The sequence below is a fragment of the Artemia sp. Qi Xiang Cuo genome, chromosome 20 (assembly GCF_049724085.1).
Source record: "Artemia sp. Qi Xiang Cuo chromosome 20, ASM4972408v1, whole genome shotgun sequence".
In the NCBI taxonomy this organism is placed as follows: Eukaryota; Metazoa; Arthropoda; class Branchiopoda; order Anostraca; family Artemiidae; genus Artemia; species Artemia sp. Qi Xiang Cuo.
In genome coordinates this window covers 39,363,745-39,385,872 of record NC_142813.1, presented here as the reverse complement: position 1 = coordinate 39,385,872, position 22,128 = coordinate 39,363,745, and the positions used below count along the sequence as shown (strand labels likewise).

Below are 22,128 nucleotides of genomic sequence, written 5' to 3'. Positions count from 1 at the left end.
CGGTGCCCCCTTCATAGAAACGTCCCTTCTCTATGAAAACATCCTCCATGGACAGGTATTCCCACGTAATCCCCTCCCGCCGACCCCCCACTAGAAAAAAATTCCTCCTGAAAATTTCTGTATACTTCCCAATAACCAATACTATATGTAAACAATGGGCAAAGTTCAGAACTTGCAGCCCTTCCACTGGGGGCTCTGGGGGATTTCTATAAACTTCCCAATAAACAATACCATATGTAAACAATGAGCAAAGTTCATAACTTGCAGCCCTTCCATTGGGGGCTATGGGGGCCAGGGGGGTCAAATCATCTTCAAAGACATATTTATTAGATTTTCAATTATGCTGAAAAAATGGCTATCTCAAAATTTTGATCGGGTGACTTAGAGAAAAAAAATGAGCGTGGGAGGGGGCCTAGTTGTCCACCAATTTTTTTGGTCACTTAAAAATGACACTAAAACTTTTAATTTCCGTTCGAATGAGCCCTCTCGTGGTATTCTAGGATCACTCGATCGGTACGATCACTCCTGAAAAAAAAAACAAATAAACACGCATTCGAATCTTTCTGTTGATCGGGTGTCTTTGAGAAAAAATGAGCGTGGGAGGGGGCCTAGTTATCCTCCAATTGTTTCGGTAACTTAAAAAGGGCACTAGAAATTTTAATTTTCGTTCGAATGAGCCCTCTCGCGATATTCTAGGACCTCTCAATCGATATAATCAGCTCTGGAAAAAAAAACAAATATAACACGAATCCCTGATCTTTCTTCTGGCAAAAAATACAAAATTTCACATTTTTCTAGATAGAAGCTTGAAACTTCTATAGTAGGGTCCTCTGATATGCTGAATCTGATGCTGTGATTTTCATTCAAGTTCTGTGAGGGATGTTTCCCTAAAAGTTCTACGACGTTTAGGGGTTGTTTCTCCCTTTTTTCGAAAATAAGGCAAATATTCTCAGACGCGTAATTTTTGATGGGTAAGACTACCCTTTTGATGAAAGTTATATATTTGAAATCAACATGAAAATCCGATTCTTTTGATGTATTTATTGGTATCAAAATTCCGTTTTTTAGAGTTTCGGTTACTATTGAGCCGGTTCGCTCCTTACTTATAGTTCGTTACCACGAACTGTTTGATCAAGAGGGGTCATATATTCCTCACTAATTTAACTGGAAAATTTGAGCAATATTTTGGTCGCCATAGGGTAAAGCCATTCTGTCTAAACTAATTGTTTGTTTAAATAAATGCATTTCAAGCTCCTTCATTTCTTTTTATCTCTAATAAAAATCTTAGGAGTCAATACAACCAGATTTGATTTCCTCAATGTTTTCATCCTATTGATGATCCCTTGATCCTGAAATTCAAATTGAAGTGGCAACAAGAATCGATACAACTATACTTTCAGTCCAAAGTTTATTGTCCTAAATTTATTGCATTTGCTAAGGTTCCTTTAGTCCAGGCAAAATATAAAACCCCGACTTAAATTTACGAAAAAACTTTTCCTTTAAAAAATAGGAATAAAAGAAGGAAACAAGTTCAATTAATTAAATGTACCTTGAATGTCTAAATAAAAGAACATGAAGACACCCCTGTACCTTCACACAACGGCATGAACTGGTGGATGGCTTAGGATCTAAAAAGAAGTCAAGCAGAGAAAGTGAGTGCAATTAGGATTTCAAATCCTGTGAAAAATTGAACTGACTGCCACTACAACTAAAGTCAGTTTTTCAGTACCCTTTTTAAAATTAAAGCTTGCTTGTTGGCCAGCAGCTTGCTATTGTTGGTGCCCAACAAAATTTAAAGGTATCTTGACTTTGACACTCAGGAAGATCAATGTAATCTACATGACGAAATAGTACCTCGATGTATGCAGGTTATCAATAAAACGATCAGTTGATAAAACTAGGACATTGACAAAACAGAGGTCAATAATATGTTTGGAAGGAAGTTTGGGACCAATCCATGTTGATATACCATGCCTCCACCTCCCCCTTAAGAAACAAAATGTTAATACAAGAATTTTTAAAATTGCTAAAAGTTATGGCTGTTAGTCGTTAACTAAAGGGTGATACTATTGTCCTCTCTCGGATATTTTATTGGCTTTACAGGGGTATAGAAATTAGAAAGCTGCAATCCTTACTTTAGATACATTTGTCTCCCAAAATTAGCAAGCTGCTGCCCCGATTTTAGGTCTTGGTAACGAAGACTAGATTTCAGTGAGAATCATTGGGTATAGCAATTAGCCAAAAAGACAAGAAAAAGAAGAAAGGGGAAAGAATGACAGCAGTATTACCAATCCTGTAACTGTGACCGCTTCTTCATCCTCACTTCTTTGAACTTGGAGAAAGATTTCCTCGTCACAAAGAATTTGGAATGGATCAGCAACACCGATCACCAAAGCAGCTTCTTCCACAAGTATTTTTGCCTTCTTAGCAATATCAGTTATTTCAGAGTCGAAGAGCTTTTTCAAAATCTGAATCCAAAATGGCTCACTAAGTATGTCGAAATATTTCGTAACTTCTTTAACGTTCCAAACATTCACTAGTGAACATTCCAGTTTTTTAGAGGCTATCTGTGAATTTAAGAGCATTTCAACTAGTCTCGAAAGTTCTTTCTCTTGTAGTACATGTAACTCTTCCACGACAATAGGAAAAATTGATTCAAGAAGAGTTATTACTTCCCGATTAAGTTTCACAGGGATAAATTTCGAAAATGAAACAATGCCAAGGTTGTAATCGTCACTTTCAAATTTTATCATAGATTTTCTTATAAAAATATCTTTATCATACCCTACTGAATTATCCATAAACTGATCATCAACAACTAAAAGAACACCTTTGGTACCACTAAACCGAACCTGATAAGCAGAAGGTATGCTATTTGATTCTAATAAATGAGCAATTCGACTCGCTACAGAAGATCTGATCAATCCAGCTCCTTCTGTAAGGCAGTCTCCATTTACCGCTGAAATGTCATCAGCAAAAGCCCATCTTTCTGGGAATAAATTGAAAGTGGGAGTGTCTGCAGTACTAAATAGACTAAGCTTCGATAAGAACTCGGGAACTGAATTTAAGTCTTGCGAGTTCAGGACAATCATACTTCTGAACTCATTTACTTCTTCAATACTTTCACTGGAAATAAACAAAGCTTTGTGACTTCTTTGCTCGCTGGCGCTAGCGCATAAAAAATTATACCTCTTTCCGTTTAACGTTAGGCCATTGTTTAGCACATAGGTTACAAACTCGAACGATTTTTTACCTTGAAGCTTTTCCATATTCTCGTCGCGGAAGGCAACGATGACAAACTTATTGTTCGGGAATTTCCTGTGTATTCTGCTCTGTTTCACGGCCATCACCCGATAATAAACTGTTCTTGTGGGAGTTATCACAACGCTGCCTACCAAAACAGTGTTATATCCAACTTTTTCGGTCAAATTCTTTTGTGCTAGAGCTTCAAATTCCATTTTCAATGCAGCCTCAAAGTTAAACCAATAAGCCAAATCTATTCCTTTAAAGAGATAAAAATTCAACGCTAGTATAAGTGGCTCTAAATCATGTGCTTCTAGGATAGTTTTCAAAACTTTTTTCTGAGTTGCTTTGGAAAAAGCGACGTTTTTCTGGCTTTTGATAACAGACAAATTCCATGCGAGGGAATTCATTTCTATATCCGTAGAAGAGGCTTCCAAAAATAAGTCCCACAGATCTCCTTCTCGATCATCAGATATAACTCTGACGCAAGAATCATATATTCCAATGGGAAAGTAATCGGGATTTGTAAATACCTCTTGCAATAGATCATAGCTATCATCATCAGAGTTATCAAATTTGAGTGAAAGAACCACAACTGAATTATCTTCAAAAGCACTAAGGATTTGTTTATCTAAAGAGTCGAGTTCACATCTGAAATTTAAGTTTAAGTTCTCTGTTATTTCCCCATGTGATATCAAGGTTGGCATAGAAGTATATGGGAGATAAACTCTCAGGGTTCCATTGCCTCTCCAGTCAAGCAAAGCGAAGTCAAGAATGCTGGAATAACTAAGAACAATTGTCCGTTTGTATTCACTTCCATTAATTGTAATTTCGAACTTTCTGCTGTCGTTCAAGGACAGCATCATATCAGGATATTGAATTACAACCCCTTCTTCGTAGGTTTGTTCATTTAAGAAATTACCGAAGGACAAATTATTAAGCTTCCAGTCTAAAATAGGAGTATGACAAGATTTCCGTGGAAATTCAACATGAGACCAAATCTTAAAGTTCTGGTCATTTCCAAGGTTGAAATTCCAAGTCTTGCAAAGTTTTTGATATGCATCAATGGCTATTTTCCCTTTGTTGAAGGATCTTGCACACAATGTATATGTGATCATCTTCGAGAAGGCAGAACATTCCATCTTTTTACTTGATATCTCATCAACTGAAAGCAGCTCATGATACTCCAACGCACTTAGTAATCTTTCCTAAAAATAAGAATAAAATAAACAAATAAATAGCAAAAAATCAGAATTCTTTAAGCTCTTATTATATATTTCTCAACATATATATTTTCAATGATTATAAGTAATTCAATAAAAACCCTCAACAACTGGATATTTTTTCTAGGTTTTCCAACAATTTCTAAAGATTCCGTTTTTTAGTGTTGTAACATATATATTATAAATCATTAATCAACATCTATATTTTAAATAATTATATGTAATTCAATAAAAACCCTCAAAATCTGGATATTTTTTCTAGGTTTTCCAACAATTTCTAAAGATTCCGTTTTTCAAAATTGAACGAATTATGTTTTCAACCTTTGCTTGTAACTTTTTTTTTAGTGTGGTAACAAAGTAGGGCTGAGAAAAAGAGGGGACGTAATAGTATTAATTAATAAATAGTCAGGCCGACAAGGGTTTTTGGGACCTATATACCCAGGCCGATAGACTGACAAGACCTATGTTTGGCAATCTGTCATCCTTCACCGGCAGAACCTTTCCTAGCAATCTCCACCTTTTTCTCATTATAGAAAGCCGGATTGAACCCAATTTTTCATACAGCTCACTGTTTGGGATACAGTCAGTCAGCCGGGCACCCAAAACGATCCGTAGACAACTTATCTAGAAAACATCTAGTAAACCCTCCTCCGTCTTATGGAGCGCCCACGCTTCAGAATCGTACTTCACTATTATCATCACTGAAGCCTCCAATATTTTAATCTTAATTCGCAGACTTATCTCCATGTTCTCCCAAACTTTTTCAAAATTGAAAAACCATCCTGGGTAATGGCCATTCTACTTTTATCAATTTCACTGCACCCGCCGTCTTTACTAATAATACTAACTAGGTGAGTGAAGCTGTCCGCTTAATTGATCTTATTTTTACCCAACATCACCTATTCACCTTCACATAGTTATAGTCTTAGTGACTTAGTCTTCTTAACATTAATTTTGAGTTCTATTCTTGTACCATGAACTCTTAAAACCTCTAGAAATTTATTCATTTTCCTAACTCCTGATTTAATATGAAACCATCTTCTTACCTCATTTCCTACATTAACCGCAGAATTGTTATTCTCTTACATAGGACTAGTCACTTTTGTGTATTTATGTGGTATACCATATATGGATAGGTCTTTCGCCAAAGGTGTTCTAAAAGCTGAATCAAAGACTTGCTCATAATCTTTAACGGGACTAAGGACTAACGGGCCTTATGACTCAGACCGTCCTCAATTATTAATCTAAGAGTAAACACATTGTTGATGTACCCTCGCCTCTTCCGAAAACCAAACTGTTCAACCCTTAAAATTCCTTAGAATTTATCAAGTAGATAAATTCTATATCACCTATTTCCATGTTTCCTTCCCCTGGTATATTACTTTCTAAAACTCCTAACAAGTCTAGTTTGGAGCGTGTGAATTCATGAGTTAAAATTTCGATATAAAAGTTGTTTTTTAACGTTGTAGCATTTCAAGTGACAATTTTCACATTCTTTAAATGTTATATGGACACAGGAAAATCAGTGGTTCCAGTCCACTACACGGTAGGGACTAACACATCTTCTCAGGTCTACTCGAAGCGCTTAAGCCGCCATAGAACCGGAAAGCAAGAACGTCCTGGTACCTTCAGTTTGAGTGGAGACTTTGTGCAATCCTCAGCCTAAGTTAGTCACAACATGGTTTGCCACGCTTGGCTATGCTCTTCTATCAACAAGAGTCAAAGTCTATTACCTCCGACTCGCTATTTATTCATGACTAAAATTATTATGATTCTACGCGATGGCAATACATTATAGATAACTCCAGTAAGAACAGGGCTTTCAGCCTCTTTAGTTTGTCTACCAAAACCCTTAACCATAATTTTTCTATCAGAGCGTCTATGATACAACGAAACCCAGAAGAATTATTCATTAGTCAGAATCCAGTGCAAATGCTGTATTGTTTAATAGGCTATAATTTATTCAAGGAGAATCACTCCACACGGTCATCATGCAAAACTTATGAACATAAGTGTCCGAAACATCCGATTTTTCTATACCAAGAATGAAAGAACACTAAACAGTAAATTTTTCAGTTTGAAGGCTTAAAAGGTAATCGGTAAGTAAAGAATCAGGATTACCCATTAACTGGATTTTTTTTGCACTCACATAAGCTTTCAGAATAACGATATAAAATTCTAGTGGAAAATAGCTGAGGACTGGGGAGGGGAGAGCCCCACTTTCATACGGAATAATTTCAGTTTGTTATAAGTTTTGACTTTAACTACTCTTTCATTTCATTTGAAACAATCTTTTTCTTTTTTTCACACCAAATAGTTGTTCAGTGTGAGCCAAAGAGGAAGGAAAACATACAAAAGGTATATGTTCGGTGATTTAACATGAGAAGATTGAGAATAAAAACTAAGACCGCCATTGAAAGTATTGTATTTGGTAGCTTCATTGACAAGTAGAAAACTTAATAATTTATTTGATTAATCCATGGAAATATAGAATTGCAGCTCAATTCTCACTGTAAGTTATAATGGACTAGAATCTTTTCAAACTAGAATCTATGCAAAGTAGTCCAAAGTTAGCTTAATAAATTTAATAGTGTCAGATCTTTGCTTAAGTTACCTCCCCTGCTTTTTAAAGCACTCGAAAGAAAGGTATGCAGTAACTTGGGGAGGCTTAAACTAGAAAAAAAAAGCCAAATACTAGATGACGTCGATAATTTGTTTATTACTCTAGTGCCAATTTCCACGCTTACATTTTTTCCATTCTGTTTGGTATAAAGTTCACTTTCAACTATGCTAGAAATAAGCTTTTGTATCGCACTTCTGATCCCCTCTGTGAAACCCTTTTTTTGGAGAATAACATCATCATTTATCAATGTTATTCACCAATAGTCTTCCACATGTTTTCAGCTTCTAAACCAAAGTTAAAATTGACAACTGTATTTAGCCTACAACAGGCCTAAAGTTATAAACAAATCCATATTAACCTCAAGGTCTTTGGTGTTTGCTTCTTGACTGCAATGGAGGACTAGCCTAATTATGCAAATTTGGTCTCGTTCCTTCTGTTGGTAATCCTTCATTAAATCAGTCTGAGACGAACTATGGTCATTCTTTTGCAACTCCTCGATCAGGTTACAAGCAGTTGGTGAGGGTAATCCATTCTTGGAAGTTAAGTTCAATAAAAACCTGTCCAATAATCTTTCATTTTCTTGTATCTCTTCCATTCTGCGTCTCTCTTCTTCATAACTAAAAATAACATATTCACCACTACGGCTCCTAGCTCTACCTTTGCTTTGTATATTCTGTATTACTGACTGAGCGGATGAATATCGGATTACCAATCCACATTTGGCAACATCAATTCCCTCTTCGACGACCGATGTGGTAATAATCAACTGACAATCACCCTGGCTGAATTTGCTGATTATTTTCTGTTGCTGATCTTTCCAACTCATGCCGTCGTAACCATTTTGACCAAATAAAACTAATGGGTTTAACCCAGGAAATTTTTTTGATGCATGCTTCCATATCAATTTGCAGATTTGTCTAGTTTTAACGAAGACAAGAATTTTCACTGAGTTTTTACGTTCCTCAATAAGTTTGAAGAGATGTATCAGTTTTGGAGAAAGGCTCTGACAGGCTTGGTATTTATTAATTAAGTCCTGAACACCAGACATAGCAGAGGCACAAGGATTTGATATCATACCTAATGCATCCTCAATTCCAATTTCTCTACAAACTTCGATTGATTCCAACAAATCAAACAGCCCTGCAGTCTGACTGTCACTGATTTCTGCCGTTTTCCGTAGATCTCCTTTAACAATGTAAGTGTTCTCATTGTTTAACAATAGACATGCTTTACTACAGCCTTTCATAAGGCTATAAGATCTGTTGAAATGACTCTGTGCCTCTGTAATGTACGCATGAATTATATCAGGTATCTTGAATGTGATACAACTTTCTATTAGTGTTGATATATGTGGGAGATGAGGACGAAAAAGAGCTGCAGGTTCTAAAATTTTTAAAAAGGCAGAAATCCGAGCCGCTTCACTTTTTTCCGACTTTAAAGAAACAGGAGAAGCAGTGAGGCCAAGAATCCGTGGTCTTGACTCTTCTGGGCACTTTTTCATTTCTTTCAAAATTTCTACGTAGACGTGGTTCCCAGTTGCATGATGACATTCGTCCATGACTACACACGAGAAGTCCCAAATATTCAATTTTCTCCTGAAAAAGAAAAAAAACACATAAGATTGCAATTATACCCCACTGAAAAAGGGACAAAACTAGCAGAAGTCAGCAAAAAAATCGCAAAATCTAGTCTAACATACACCTTATGAGGCTCATACTCCCATTCCAAGAAATGGTTCTAACCCTTCTAAAGGTGAAAATTAATTAACCAATGGATGCGAATGAACCGAAATCGAAAGAAAATTTTTCTCGAAATAATCGAGAAAAAATTAGCACTGAGATGCAAAATGCCACCTCTACCAAGGTTTTCTCTTACTTTTACTAAAACTAAAAGTTAAAAGAAAAATGAGTTGCTTATTAGTGTACTGAGCTCTTCACTCCTATGGCTTAAAACCTTTATTTAATTCATTATTAAATTTTTTTTTATAGGAGTTTAATCTATGAATGGATGAATGAATTCTATTTGTAGCCCACTATCAAACAGTTCAACGAACTGTAAGTAAGGAGTGACCCAGCTCAATAGTAACCGAAACTCTAAAAAAAGGAATTTTGAACACAATAGATACATCAGAAGAATCAGATTTTTATTCTGATTTCAAATATATATGCTTCATCAAGTTTAGTTTTACCCATTAAAAGTTATGCGTCTGAGAAAATTTGACTTGTTTTCGAAAAAAGGGGGAAACACCACCTAAAAGCCATAGAACTTTAATGAAAATAACACCATCAGATTCAGCGTATCAGAGAACCCTAGTGTAGAAGTTTCAAGCTCCTATCTGCAAAAATGTGGAATTTTGCATTTTTTTTTTTTTTTTGTCAGAAGAAAGATCACGGATGCGTGTTTGTTTTTTGTTTTGTTTTTTATTTCCCCAGGGGTGATAGTATCGATCCAGTAGTCCTAGAATATTATAAGAGGGCTCATTTGAACGGAAGTTAAAAGTTCTAGTGCCCTTTTTGAGTGACCAAAAAAATCGGAGGGCAACTTGGCCCCCTCCCACACTCATTTTTTTCCCGAAGTCACCCAATTAAAATTTGAGATAGCCATTTTGTTCAGCATAGTCAAAAATCTAATAAATATGTTTTTGAGGATGACTTAATCCCCCACAGTTCCCAGGGGAAGGGCTGCAAGTTATGAACTTTGCCCATTGTTTACATATTGTATTGGTTATTAGGAAGTATACAGACAATTTCAAGAAGGATTTTTTCTGGTGGGGGGGGGGGTCTGGAGAAGGGGGTTACTCGGGAGAATCTTTCCGTGGAGGATGTTTCCTTGGAGTAAGGGACACTTCTATGAAGGGGGCGCCGGATTTCCCAGTATTATTTAAAAAACGATCAGAAATTAAATTAAAAAAAAAACAAGTTTTTCAACTGAAAGTAAGAAGCAACATTAGAACTTAAAACGAACAGAAATTATTACGTATATGAGGGGGGTCTCCCCCAAGTCAATACCTCGCGCTTTAAGCTACAGTTTTTTTTTTAGTGCTTTCAAAAGAGCTATCTATTCTAATTAAACGGCTTTTGTGGTTCAGGGGTTTGTGAATTAAAATTTGTTTTAACTTTTAACGTAAAGAGCGTGGTATTGACTAAGGGGAGAACTCCAACATATACGTAATAACATATACGTAATAAAAAAAAAACAATAAAAAAAACAAGCGATACGGTTCAATAGTAAACGAAACTTTTAAAAACGGAATTTTGATGTCAATAAATGTATCAAAATAATGGGCTTATAATGCCGATTCTAAATATATAAGTTTTATTAAGTTTAGTATTACTCATCAAAGGCTACGAGCCTGAGAAAATTTAGTGGATTTTTTAAAGAGGGGGGAAACATCCCCTACAAGTGAAAGAATTTTAATGAAAATCACACCGTCAGATTCAGCGTATCAGAAAACCCTATTACATACGTTTCAAGCTCATATCTGCAAAAATCTGCAACTTTGTATTTTTTGCCAGAAGAAAAATACACGAATATAGAAGTTCGTTACGTAAGTTAATTTATAAATTACGTCAGAAGCAAATTTAGAGACAGCCATTTAGCAAAAGAAAAGTAAATTTTTTATGCAAATTTTGTTTACTTATTCAATGACGGTGAGCCAAAATAAAAGCTGCATTAACTAAAAAACGATCAGAAATTAGATAAAAAAACAAGTTTTTTAAACTGAAAGTATGGAGCAACATTAAAACTTAAATCGAACTAACATTAGGCCGTATATGAACGGGACTGTCCACTCCTCAACGACTCGCTCTTTACACTAAAGTTTGACTCTGTCTCATAACTTTATTTTTTTAAAAAGAACAATACTTTAGCGTAAATACAGAAGCGTTGAGGAGGGAACAGCCCCTTTCATATGCGGAGTAATTTCTGTTCGTTTTAAGTTTTAATGTCGCTCGTTATTTTCAGTTCTAAAAATTTGTTTTTTTTATTTAATTTAAGATTAGGCCACCTTATAAATATCCCTAGGATAGCCTAGCAACAGGAGTGATTAACCCTGGCCTAGCCTATTCTGTATCAGCAGGAAATCAAGTGGTTTATGTCTTGGTTTATATCCTATTTCTGCCCTATAAGTAACACGACCTTTGCTAGGCTATTGTTGAAACATGCTGCTATAGGCTACCTTGAACCTAAGTGATCTGTATATCCCCCTACCTTGAACCCAATATCCCAAATCATATAAGAAAAGGGAAAATTAATATGCAAATTTCGTTTTAATTATTCATGTACGGTGAGCCAAAATCAAAGCTGCATTAATTCAAAAATGTTCAGAAATTAACTAAAAAAAACAAGTTTTTTTTCAACTGAAAGTAAGGAGCGACATTAAAACTTAAAACGAACAGAAATCAGTCCGTATATGAAAGGGGCTGTCCCCTCCTCAACACCTTGCTTTTTACGCTAAAGTTTGACTCAGTCTCACAACTTTATTTTTCAAAACAATAAAAAACTTTAGCGTAAAGAGCGAGGTATTGAGGAGGGGACAGCCCCTTTCATATACGGAATAATATCTGTTCGTTTTATGTTTTAATGTCGCTCCTTACTTTCATTTAAAAAAAAACTTGTTTTTTTTTAGTTATACACTAAAGAAGAATAGCCAGAGTAAACGAAAAAAAACTAACAAACAAACTTCATATAAACATATATACATAACACGAAAAATTGACCATTTATTAAACAGAACTGTAGGCCAAGTATGTAGATTAAATTAAAAAAAAATAAGCTTTTTAACTGAAGTTAAGGAGCAACATTAAAATTTGAAACGAACAGAAACTATTTAAATATATCATGGGGGTTGCCTCCTCCTCAACACCTCGCACTGGACGCTAAAATTTCTAGTACTTTTAGAAAAGCTTCTTATTGTCCTATTCAGGAGTCATTCTTATAGGGTTGGAACTAAATTCAAACTTTAGTGAAAAGAGCAAGTTGTTGAGGGAAAGGCAGTTCCCTTCATATACGTAATAATTTCTGTTCGTTTTAAGACATAATGTTGCTCTCTACTTTCAGTTAAAAAAAATCTTGTTTTTTATTTAATTTCTGATCGTTATTTGAAAATAATGTCTTGAAATCTGGCTCCACCTCCACGGAAATATCCTTCCTCCCACGGAAATATCCTCTGAACAATTCATTCCCGGTGAAAATTTACCCTGGACAATTTCCCTTAACATTTCTATGCGTAAAATTGAGTCGGCAAAGAGAAAGCAAGACATAATTAGAATTTCGTACAGGAGTTCTGGCAAATTCCCCCACTGTAAAATTTCCCCTGAAAAGTTCATCCCCTGGAAACTTCCCTTCCCATGGGAAATTCTTCCTATGAAAAATACCACAATTAGAAAATATGCCCCCCCCACCCGTTCTATGTATGTACACATCCCAAAACCAAATACTATAAATAAACAATCGGCAAATTTTATAACTTAAAGACATTTCGCCAGGTTGTGTGGGGGTCATGTTATATCTAAAGATATTTAATGGGCCTTTCATCTATGCCGAATAAAATGGCTATCTCAATATTTGATCGGACAATTTTGAGAAAAAGGGGCGGGTGTGTGTGTGTGTGGGGGGGGGGGGGGGGTAGTTGCCGTCCAATCTTTTCAGTCACTTAAAAAGGACTCTATAGTTTTTTGTTTCCGTTTGGATGAATCCTCACCACTGGGTGAGGATGAATCCTCATTCTAGGTCTTCTGGGTCGATACGACCATCCCTGGAAAAAACAAACAAGAAACAAACAAACAAATAAATAAACACGCATCCGTGATCTTACTTCTGTAAAAAATTACAAATTTCAAGTTTTTGCAGATGGAGCTTGAAACCTCTGCAGAAGGGTTCTCTGATACGCTCAATCTGATGGTTTGTTTTCCGGGAAATACCCCGGAAATCACGCCATCTTTTATCGATGCGTTTACCCCCCCCCCCGGAAAATACCCCCGGAAAATACCCCCACGGAAAATACACCCTTCCCCGGAAACCCCCCCCCCCGGATAAATACCTCCCATGGAAATTAAGGCTTTCCAAATTTAAGAATTCTATTTGAGTTTTTTTTTTCGTAGGGGGAACGAATTTTGGTTCTAAAATTCGAGAACACACCAGTTTTTTCGTTAGTTTTTTGTTACTTTATAAATAAAATTGGACTATAGATTTGCATATTGGGGGGGGGGGTAAAGTATAGTGGGTCTGCATGCAAAATGTGTCTGGTACAGTTATTCCGCATATTAGATAGATAGATAGAGAATTGTATTTTAAAGCCAAAATATACGGCCATGAACATAGTAAAATAACGTAAATGAAAGGCACAAATAACATAAACTTTGATCAGCGATTATCATAAAACACTTAGATGAAACAATACATTAACCTAATGCTAGTATTTAATACTTGGAATATCGGTCATTGAAAAAAAAACCCACTTAAATGAAACATTACATTTACTTTAAACTGGGATTTATTTTTAGTTTTTTTTTTTTTTTAGTAAACAAAATTTCCAGATAAATCGCTATTCTTCAAATAATTTTTTAGTGGCCCTACCTAGAAAGAATTGTTTTCTGACTTCAAACTGTCCAAATACTTTACCCCCCCCCCCCCTATGTGCAAATCAGTAGCCCAAATTGTATATTTCCCATCTATTCTGTCACTTGTCTTTGTCTTGTCTCATGCTAAGGTGAAAGAAATTGACAAAGAAACCGGTTTCTTCTCGAGTTTTACACAGCGTAAACTTGAGTGAGTGGCGCATAATACACAAGTGCCAAAATTCCTTCGCCCTACGGAAAAAAACTCAAATAAAATTCTCAAATTTGGAAAGCCTTATTGTCCACGGGGTATTTTGCACGGGGGTATTTTCCGAGGGGGGGGGGGTAAACGCCTGCCACCATGATTTCCAATGAGATTTTTTTACTTTTACAGGGTGTTTCCCCCTCCCTTTTCGAAAATCAGGCAAATTTTTGAAAATAGCCTTTGATGGGTATGCTTAACGTAATGAAACTTATATTTGGAATCAGTATAATAAACCGATTTTTTTTGGTATATTTATTGATATCAAAATTTTTTCTTTTGGTTTTGGTTTCTATTTAGCCGGGTCGCTTCTTACTTACAGACTTGCAGTTCATTCCGAAATACTACGAAAGACTGAAAGAGCAGAAAGACTTTTCTCGAGCATGATCTTCGAGCTTGGGCGGCTGAATTAAAATACTGCGTAGTTCATACTCATTGCCCAGGTAAGTACTTCAGGTGTAAAAACGGGGTCGGAGGATAAACTTCAGGTATTAGAAAAAATATGATCTAATCTTTATTTTCTCTATATTAGGTGGCCCATTCACTTGAGTGAAACATAATCAATAACTGTTAAAGCAATTTCTGAATAAAAATGTGACTAAGTAAAAAGGGATGTGGGCACAATACATCTTCTTTCTTTGACCAAGGCACTTCGTATAGAAAGAGTTGTAGATACTTCAAAAGGAAGTCATGCGACTGGAAATTGAAAGGGCTAGTGCTGTTTATAATAGTCAAAAATGATTAGAGTGCAACTATCGCCCCTCCGCACGTCCATCATTATCCCAAACACATCCAATCAAAATTTTGAGATAGCCATTATGTCCAGAGTAGTTGAAAGGTCCAGAAATTATATATTTCAATGTGACATCCCCCCTCAAAACCCTCAGGGCAAGGGTTGTGAGTTAGGCCTAGGTTTTTATAGAGAGGCTGGTCGTACAAACCTCGGAGGGGGCTCATTGGATTGGTGATCAGATGTTCTAGCGCCCTTTTTAAGATTCAAAGTGATCGGAGGGCAGCTACCGCACCCATACGTCGTATTTTCCCGAAAAACATCTGATGGAAATTTTTAGATAGCCATTTTCTAAAAAGAATTAGTCCAAAGATCATAGGCAGCGCACAAGTAAACAACAATGTTGGCACAATGTTTTTTTTTGTTTTTTTGGACCAGGTGACTTCATAAAGAAGGAGTTGTCGCACAAACGTCGAAAGGGACCTATTCGATTGGAAATTGCAATTTCTAATGACCATTTCAATAGTTGAAAGTGATTGGAGGGCAACCCCCCTCACGCCCATCATTTTTCAAATGCATCCAGTCAAAATTTTCAGATGGCCATTTTGTTCAGCGTAGTTGAAAGCCCTATTAATTAGATTTTGGATGATTAACCCCCACTCTCCTGTCTGGACATCTGTCTGGACTTGTGGATATCTGTTTGGGCATCTGGACATCTGTCTGGACCTCTGGATATCTTTCCTGGCATCATATACAGCTTGTAAGAAAATTAAGTTTGGTAATTCCTGGGGCTATGGAACTATTTTGTTGTATAGAAAATGAGCTTTGTTTCCTTTTCTGAGAGAACAGACAGATGACCTGTCTGGTCATCTGTCTGGACATCTGGACTTCTGTCTGGACATATGCACATCTGTGTTGACATTTGGACATCTGGACATAGATGTCCAGACAAGAGCCCTTAAGACAAGGGTTGTAAGTTATACCCCAGGGGCATATAAGCTTTTATAAATATAAGGTTTTTATGGAAGGGGTAGTCGCATAAACTTTAGAAAGGGCCAATTGGATTGGAAATTGAAATTTCTAGTGCCCTTTTTAATAGTCAAAAGTGATTGGAGGGTAACCCCCCCCCTCGTCCATCATTTTCCTAAACACATCCAATCAAAATTTTGAGATAGCCATTTTTTTAGCATATTTGAAAGGTCCAGTAAATATATCTTTGGGGGTTACAACCCCCCCTTCCCTTAGGGCAAGGTCTATATAATTCATATTAGTTGCCCATTGTTAATATTTAATGTTTGTATGGTAAGGGTGATCATATAAACCTCGGATATGGCTCATTTAATTAGAAATCAGAAGTCCTAGTGTCCGTTTTAAGAGTCAAAAGGGATAGGAGGGCAACTAGCCCCAACTTTCATCTTCTTTTCCCTAAATGCATCTGATTGAAATTTTGAGATAACCATTTTGTTCAAAATAGTCTACAGGTCATATAAGAATGCATTAGGGGTTGAAATAGCCCCTCAGAACCTAGAGCACGGGTTGTAAATTATGCCCCGAAGCCATATAAGGATCCTATAGAATTGTTGGTCGTATAAAATCGGAAAGGGCTCATTTGATTGGAAATTGGAAGTTATAGTGCTCTTTTTAAGAGTCAAAAGTGAATTGGAGGCAACAAGCCCCCCCCCCCTCCACGAACATCATTTTTCAAAGCAAACATCCAATCCAAATTTTTAGACGTCTACTTTCTTAAGCGTTGTTGAAATCTCCAGTAATTATGTCTTTGGGGACGGCACCCCTTCACAGCCCCCAGAACAAGGTCTGTAAGTTAGTCAATTCGTTCACTGTTTACATATAGAATATGTTATTGAGTAAGGTATGCCTGTTTGACCTTTTCTTTCCAAAAAGACAAAGTGCATTCAGGTGAGCCTTTTAGAGAAGGTTGAGGGGAGTGTTGAACCAAATCAAATCACATTGTGTGCATACAGACTGTCAAAAGGGCGTAATGACTGGGTATATTAATTAGGAACTCTCAGCAAATGATAAGGGAGATGATCAATTGACGAAAAAGGTGATATTGGGAATTTGAACTTAAGGAAAAGACACTATGCGTATGTACATTGTCAAAAGACCGCATATCCAGGATGGATTTGAGCATTAAGATGGAACTTTCAGAAAATGCTTAAAGGAGAAGATCAATTGACTAAACAACATTATATGCATGCTACTACTAATGCTACTACCGCTGCTACATTTACTGCTACTACTACTGCTGCTCCTTGAACTACTACCTCTGTTACAACTACTTGTAAGGCTAAGAGCATTAGGATGAAAATCACAAAAGTATATAATATACAGGTTATCAAAAAGACATATCAGCAATGTGAGAGCAACGGCTAGTTGTATTAAGTGGAAACTTCCAGGACTTGGTGAGAATGATGTTCAAATCACCAAAAGAAAAACATACTACCACTACAGTTACTGTAACTAATGACACTAAAGGTGTTAAGGTGAAACTTTTAGGGAACGTTTATGAGGAGTTTCAATTAAGGACCAGAACATAATTTTCACTTTATTGAAAATAAAATACATTTGAAATGTTTTCACTTTTTTAATTTAATAAGTAAAAAATTATTTAAAGTAATAAATATCAGTATATGTATATTAAACTGACAATCCACGGTCATTTGTGTTTTTTCTCTTCAGGAAAGTGCAAATTATGTCCTAGTCGTGAGAAGGCATGGCGGTTGTCAGCCCTACTCATGTTAATTTTTGCTTGGTTTGAGTTTGACTCTGTTATTTATTGTGATATCTGTTCGTTTTGGGTTTCATTTATTTATTGAGGGTGTTCTGTGGTAGTTTTACGCTTGGGATGTTATTTGACTTTATTTCTGCTCATTTTTGTCTCAATGAAGCTCTTTGCTTTTCTTTAAAAAATGCCTTTGTGGAAAAAGTTTTTTTTAATTAGTTACAATAAATAACCGAGTCAAACTCTAAACTACCAGAAATTAACACGAGTAGGGCTGACACCCTCCGTGCCTTCTGAAGACCAGAAAATGATTTGCACTTTACTGAAAACAAAATACATTTTAAGCGTTTTTCACTTTTTTGAAATTTAGTAAATAAAAAAATTTACTAAGACTTTAAAGAATAAATATCAGTATGTATATATTAAACTGTCAATCCAAATTTATTTGTTCATTTCAGTAAAGTGTAATTTATGTTCTAGTTTTAGCATTTTAAATAAAATAATATTTTAAATCTTTTCGGTCTTTTCTCTATAAGAATCCAAGGTTTGGCTTGCTATTTCTATGTTAGAGAAAATTTTTCAACATATTTAACAACATATACCCTTTTGAAAAATCTGAATGCAAAGAGTATTGTTTAATTTAGCTTCCAGCTTGCTCAAGTCATTCTGAAAAATTAAACTTAAACACTTACGCTCTTTTGATTTAGTTAAAATCGATAAGAATTAAAAGTAGTAGCCCTGAAAGTTTCAACGTAATACCCTCAGCCGAACTCGGGATATTGCTCAGATGTCTTTTTGGTAGCTAGCATACACACAGTGCCTTTTGATTAAGTTTTAAAACAACATTTGGTCTTAAAGCATAATGCGCAAATTGCATAACTATTTGGGTTTGACTTACCTAATATCCCTAGAAACATAATCGCTGGACCGTTAAACCATGCTGATCAAAATGGCTATCTCAAAATTTCTATTGGGTGTGTTTGGAAAATTAATGGGCTTGAGAAGTGGACTGCCTGCCCTCCGATCACTTTTGCATCTTAAAAAGGGCACTAGAACTATTGATTTCTAATCGGATTAGCTCCTTTAACAGTTTGTCTGATATTAGTATCTATGGTAGCGCTGTGCTGCCTGGGTCCTTTTGAAAACCTGCATGCATATAGGTTTTTCGTCTAATTGAAACTCCCTTAAAACTTTCCCTAAAAATTTCATCTTAATACCCAGAGCGTCACTAGTTACAGCAATCGTAGTAGTAGTATTTATCATAGGCAGCGCGCTAGTTCTTCCTGAGTAAAGAACGATGTGGGCACAATGTGTTGTTTTTTTCTCCATACCCGGGCACTTCGTATCGAAGTAGTTGTCGTAGAAACTTCGAAAAGGGCTCATTCGATTGGAAATTGGAGTGGCTAGTGCCCTTTTTAATAGTCGAAAGTGATTGGAGGGCAACTTGCCCCCTCCCCCCTCACGCCCATCATTCCCCCAAACACATCCAATAAAAAATTTGAGATAACCATTTTGTTCAGCGTAGTTGATTTCCAGATAGAAAATATATTTCTGAGGAGGATATTCCCCCACAACCCTCAGGGAAAGGATTGTAAGTTATGCCCTGGGGGCATGTAAGGTTTTTATTGAAATCTTTCTCGTAGAAACTTGAAAAAGGGTTCATTCGCCTTGAAATTCAAAGGGCTAGTACCCTTTTTAATAGTCGAAAGTGACTTCAGGGCAAATAATTCCCCTCTCATACCTACCTTTTCCCCAAACGCTTCCAATCAACATTTTTAGATAGCCATTTTAATCGACATATTTGACTGTTTTGGAAATTAGGTCCTTAAAGATGAGATAAGATTTATTGCTAAAAGACGGCTATCACAAGCCCAAAGATGACAACCCTTCCCCCCACAGCCCTCAGGGCAAGGGTTGTAAGTTATGCCCTGGGAGCATATAGTTTTTATTGAAAGCGCTGTCGTAGAAACTTCAAAAGGGCTCATTCAATTGGAAATTGAAAGGGCTAGTGCCTTTTTTAATAGTTGAAAGTGATTGGATAGCGACTAACGCCCCTCTCACGCCCACCATTTTCCAAAACACATCCAATCAAAATTTTGAGATATCCATTTTGTTCAACGTAGTTGAACGTTCTGGAAATTAGGTCTTTTAGGATGATAGCCCCTCAGAGCCCTCAGTGCAAGTTGTAAGTTATGCCCTGGGGGCATATAAGGTATATATAAAAAATTGTTGTATAAATCATAGGCAGCGCGATCGCGCTGCCTAAGTAAAGAACGGGGACACTCAAGAACGAGACAAGAAACAGGGACTAAGTAAAGAAGAGCACATTCCCCCACAATCCTCAGGGCAAGGGTTTTAAGTTATGCCCTGGGGGCATATAAGAACGATGTTGGCACAATGTATTATTTATTAATTTTTCCTTTAGAGCAGGGAGCTTCGTATCGAAGAAGTTTTCGTAGAAGAAAGGGCTCATTCAATTGGAAATTGGAGTGGCTTGTGCCGTTTTTAACAGTCGAAAGTGATTGGAAGGCGACTAACACCCCCTGCACGCCAACCATTTCCCGAAACACATCCAATCAAAACTTTGAGATAGCCATTTTGTTGAGCGTAGTTGATTTTCAGATATAAATTATGTTTTTGAGGACAGTCCCCCACATCCCTTAGGGCAAGGGTTGTAAGCTATGCCCTGGGGTCACATAAGGTTTTTTATACATGATGTTGTCGTAGAAACTTCAAAAAAGACTCATTCGACTGGAAATTCAAAGGGCTAGTGCTCTTTTTAATAGTCGAAAGTGATTAGAGGGCAACTAACCCACCTCTCACGCCCACCTTTTCCCCAAACATATCTAATCAAAACTTTGAGATAGCCATTTTATTCAGCGTAGTTTTAAGTTCTAAAAATTAGGTCTTTGAGGATAACAACCCCCCCCACAGTCCTCAGGTAAAGGGTTTTAAATTATGCCCGGGGGGCATATAAAGTTTTTATAAAATGTGTTGTCGTAAAAACTTACACGTTGTCGTAAAAACTTCGAAAAGGGCTCATTCGATTGGAAATTAAAGGGGCTAGTGCCCTTTTTAATAGTCAAAAGTGATTTGAGGGCAACTAATACCCCCTCTCACGCCCATCTTTTCTCCAAACACATCCAATCAATATTTTAGATAGCTATTTTATTCAACGTAGTTGAAAGTTTTGGAAATTAGGTCTTTAAGGAAGACACCTCCCCCTCCCACAGCCCTCAGGGCAAGGGTTGTAAGTTATGCCCTGAGGGCAGTATAAGGTTTTTATTGAAAGCGTAGAAACTTCAAAAGGGCTCATTCAATTGGAAATTGAAAGGGCTAGTGCCTTTTTTAATAGTTGAACGTGATTGGAGAGCGACTAACGCGCTTCTCATGCCCACCATTTTCCCAAGCACATCTAATCAAAATTTTGAGATATCCATTTTGTTCAACGTAGTTGAAAGTTTTTGAAATTAGGTCTTTTAGGATGATAACCCCTTCAGAGCCCTCAGTGCAAGAGTTGTAAGTTATGCCCTGGGGTCATATAAAGCTTATATATAAAGTTGTTGTAGAAATTTCAAAAAAGGCTCATTTGATTGGAAATTGAAATTGCCCTTTTTAATAGTCGAAAGTGAGTGGAGAGTAATTAACCCTTCTCTTACGCCCACCATTTCCCCAAAAACATTCAATCAAAGTTTAGAGATAGCCATATGGTTCAACGTAGTTGAAAGTTCTGGAAATATGTATTTAAGGATGACAAACCCCCTAGAGTCCCAAGGGTAAAGGTTGTAAGTCCTGCCCCGGGGGCATGTAAGGTTCTTATAGATTGAATTGTCGTAAAACTTAAAAAGGGGCTCATTCAATTCGAAATTGAGATGGCTAGTGCCCTTTGTAATAGTTGAAAGTAATTGGAGGATAACTAACCCCCCTCTCACGCCCACCACTCCTCAAAATACATCCAATCAAAATTTTTAGATACACATTTTTTTCAAAGTAGTAGAAAGTTCTGGAAATTAGGTCTTTGAGAATGACACCCCCCGCCAGCACTCTTGGTAGATTATTTGATTTCATTTTTGCTCATTTTTTGTTTAATGGAGTTCTTTACTTTTCTTTGAAAAACTTACTTTGTGGAAAAGTTTTTTTAATTAATACCTTACAAGGATATATAGGGATTTTATGATGTATGTACCAATTAAAGTGGTTAAAAGTGATCTATTAAATCGATTAATTAAAAACTTTTTCCACAAAATAAGTTTTTCAAAAAAAGTAAAGAACTCCATTAAACCAAAAATAAACAAAAATAGTATCAAATTATTTACCAGGCATACAAGTACCACAAATCAGTATCAATAAATAAATGAAACCCAAAACAACCAGAAATTAAAATAAGTTAAACTTAAAATGAGCAGAAATTAATATGAATAGGGTTCTAAACCCCATGTGTTCTTAAAGTTAGAATATAATTTGTATTTTACTGAAAAAAATTTAAATGAATTTACTCAAAAAAATGTGTATGGTCAGTTTAATGAACAAAATAGAATCAAATAATCTACCAATCATACAACTACCACAAATCAGTATCCATAAATAAATGAAACCCAAAACAGACATAAATTAAAATATGTTAAACTAAAAACGAGCAGAAATTAATCTGAGTAGGGTTCTAAACCCTATGCTTTCTAAAAGTCAGAATATAATTTGTACTTTATTCATTTTTTTTTCACTTTTATAACCGTAAGAAATCCAAAAT

General features: G+C 36.2%; 1 protein-coding gene across 6 annotated transcripts in view; it reads right to left on the bottom strand.

Moving 5' to 3' along the window:
• The window catches only part of LOC148940180 (uncharacterized), a 100,537-nt gene that overhangs the window by 5,602 nt on the left and 72,807 nt on the right, over positions 1–22,128 (bottom strand). For all 6 annotated transcript variants that reach the window (XM_089106492.1, XM_089106490.1, XM_089106489.1 and 3 more), the window contains 2 exons: positions 7,448–8,684; positions 2,289–4,451 (listed from right to left, as the gene is read on the bottom strand). In XM_089106492.1, the coding sequence (XP_088962618.1) occupies positions 2,289–4,451; positions 7,448–8,684 (3,400 nt within the window). The remainder of the gene's footprint in view (positions 1–2,288; positions 4,452–7,447; positions 8,685–22,128) is intronic.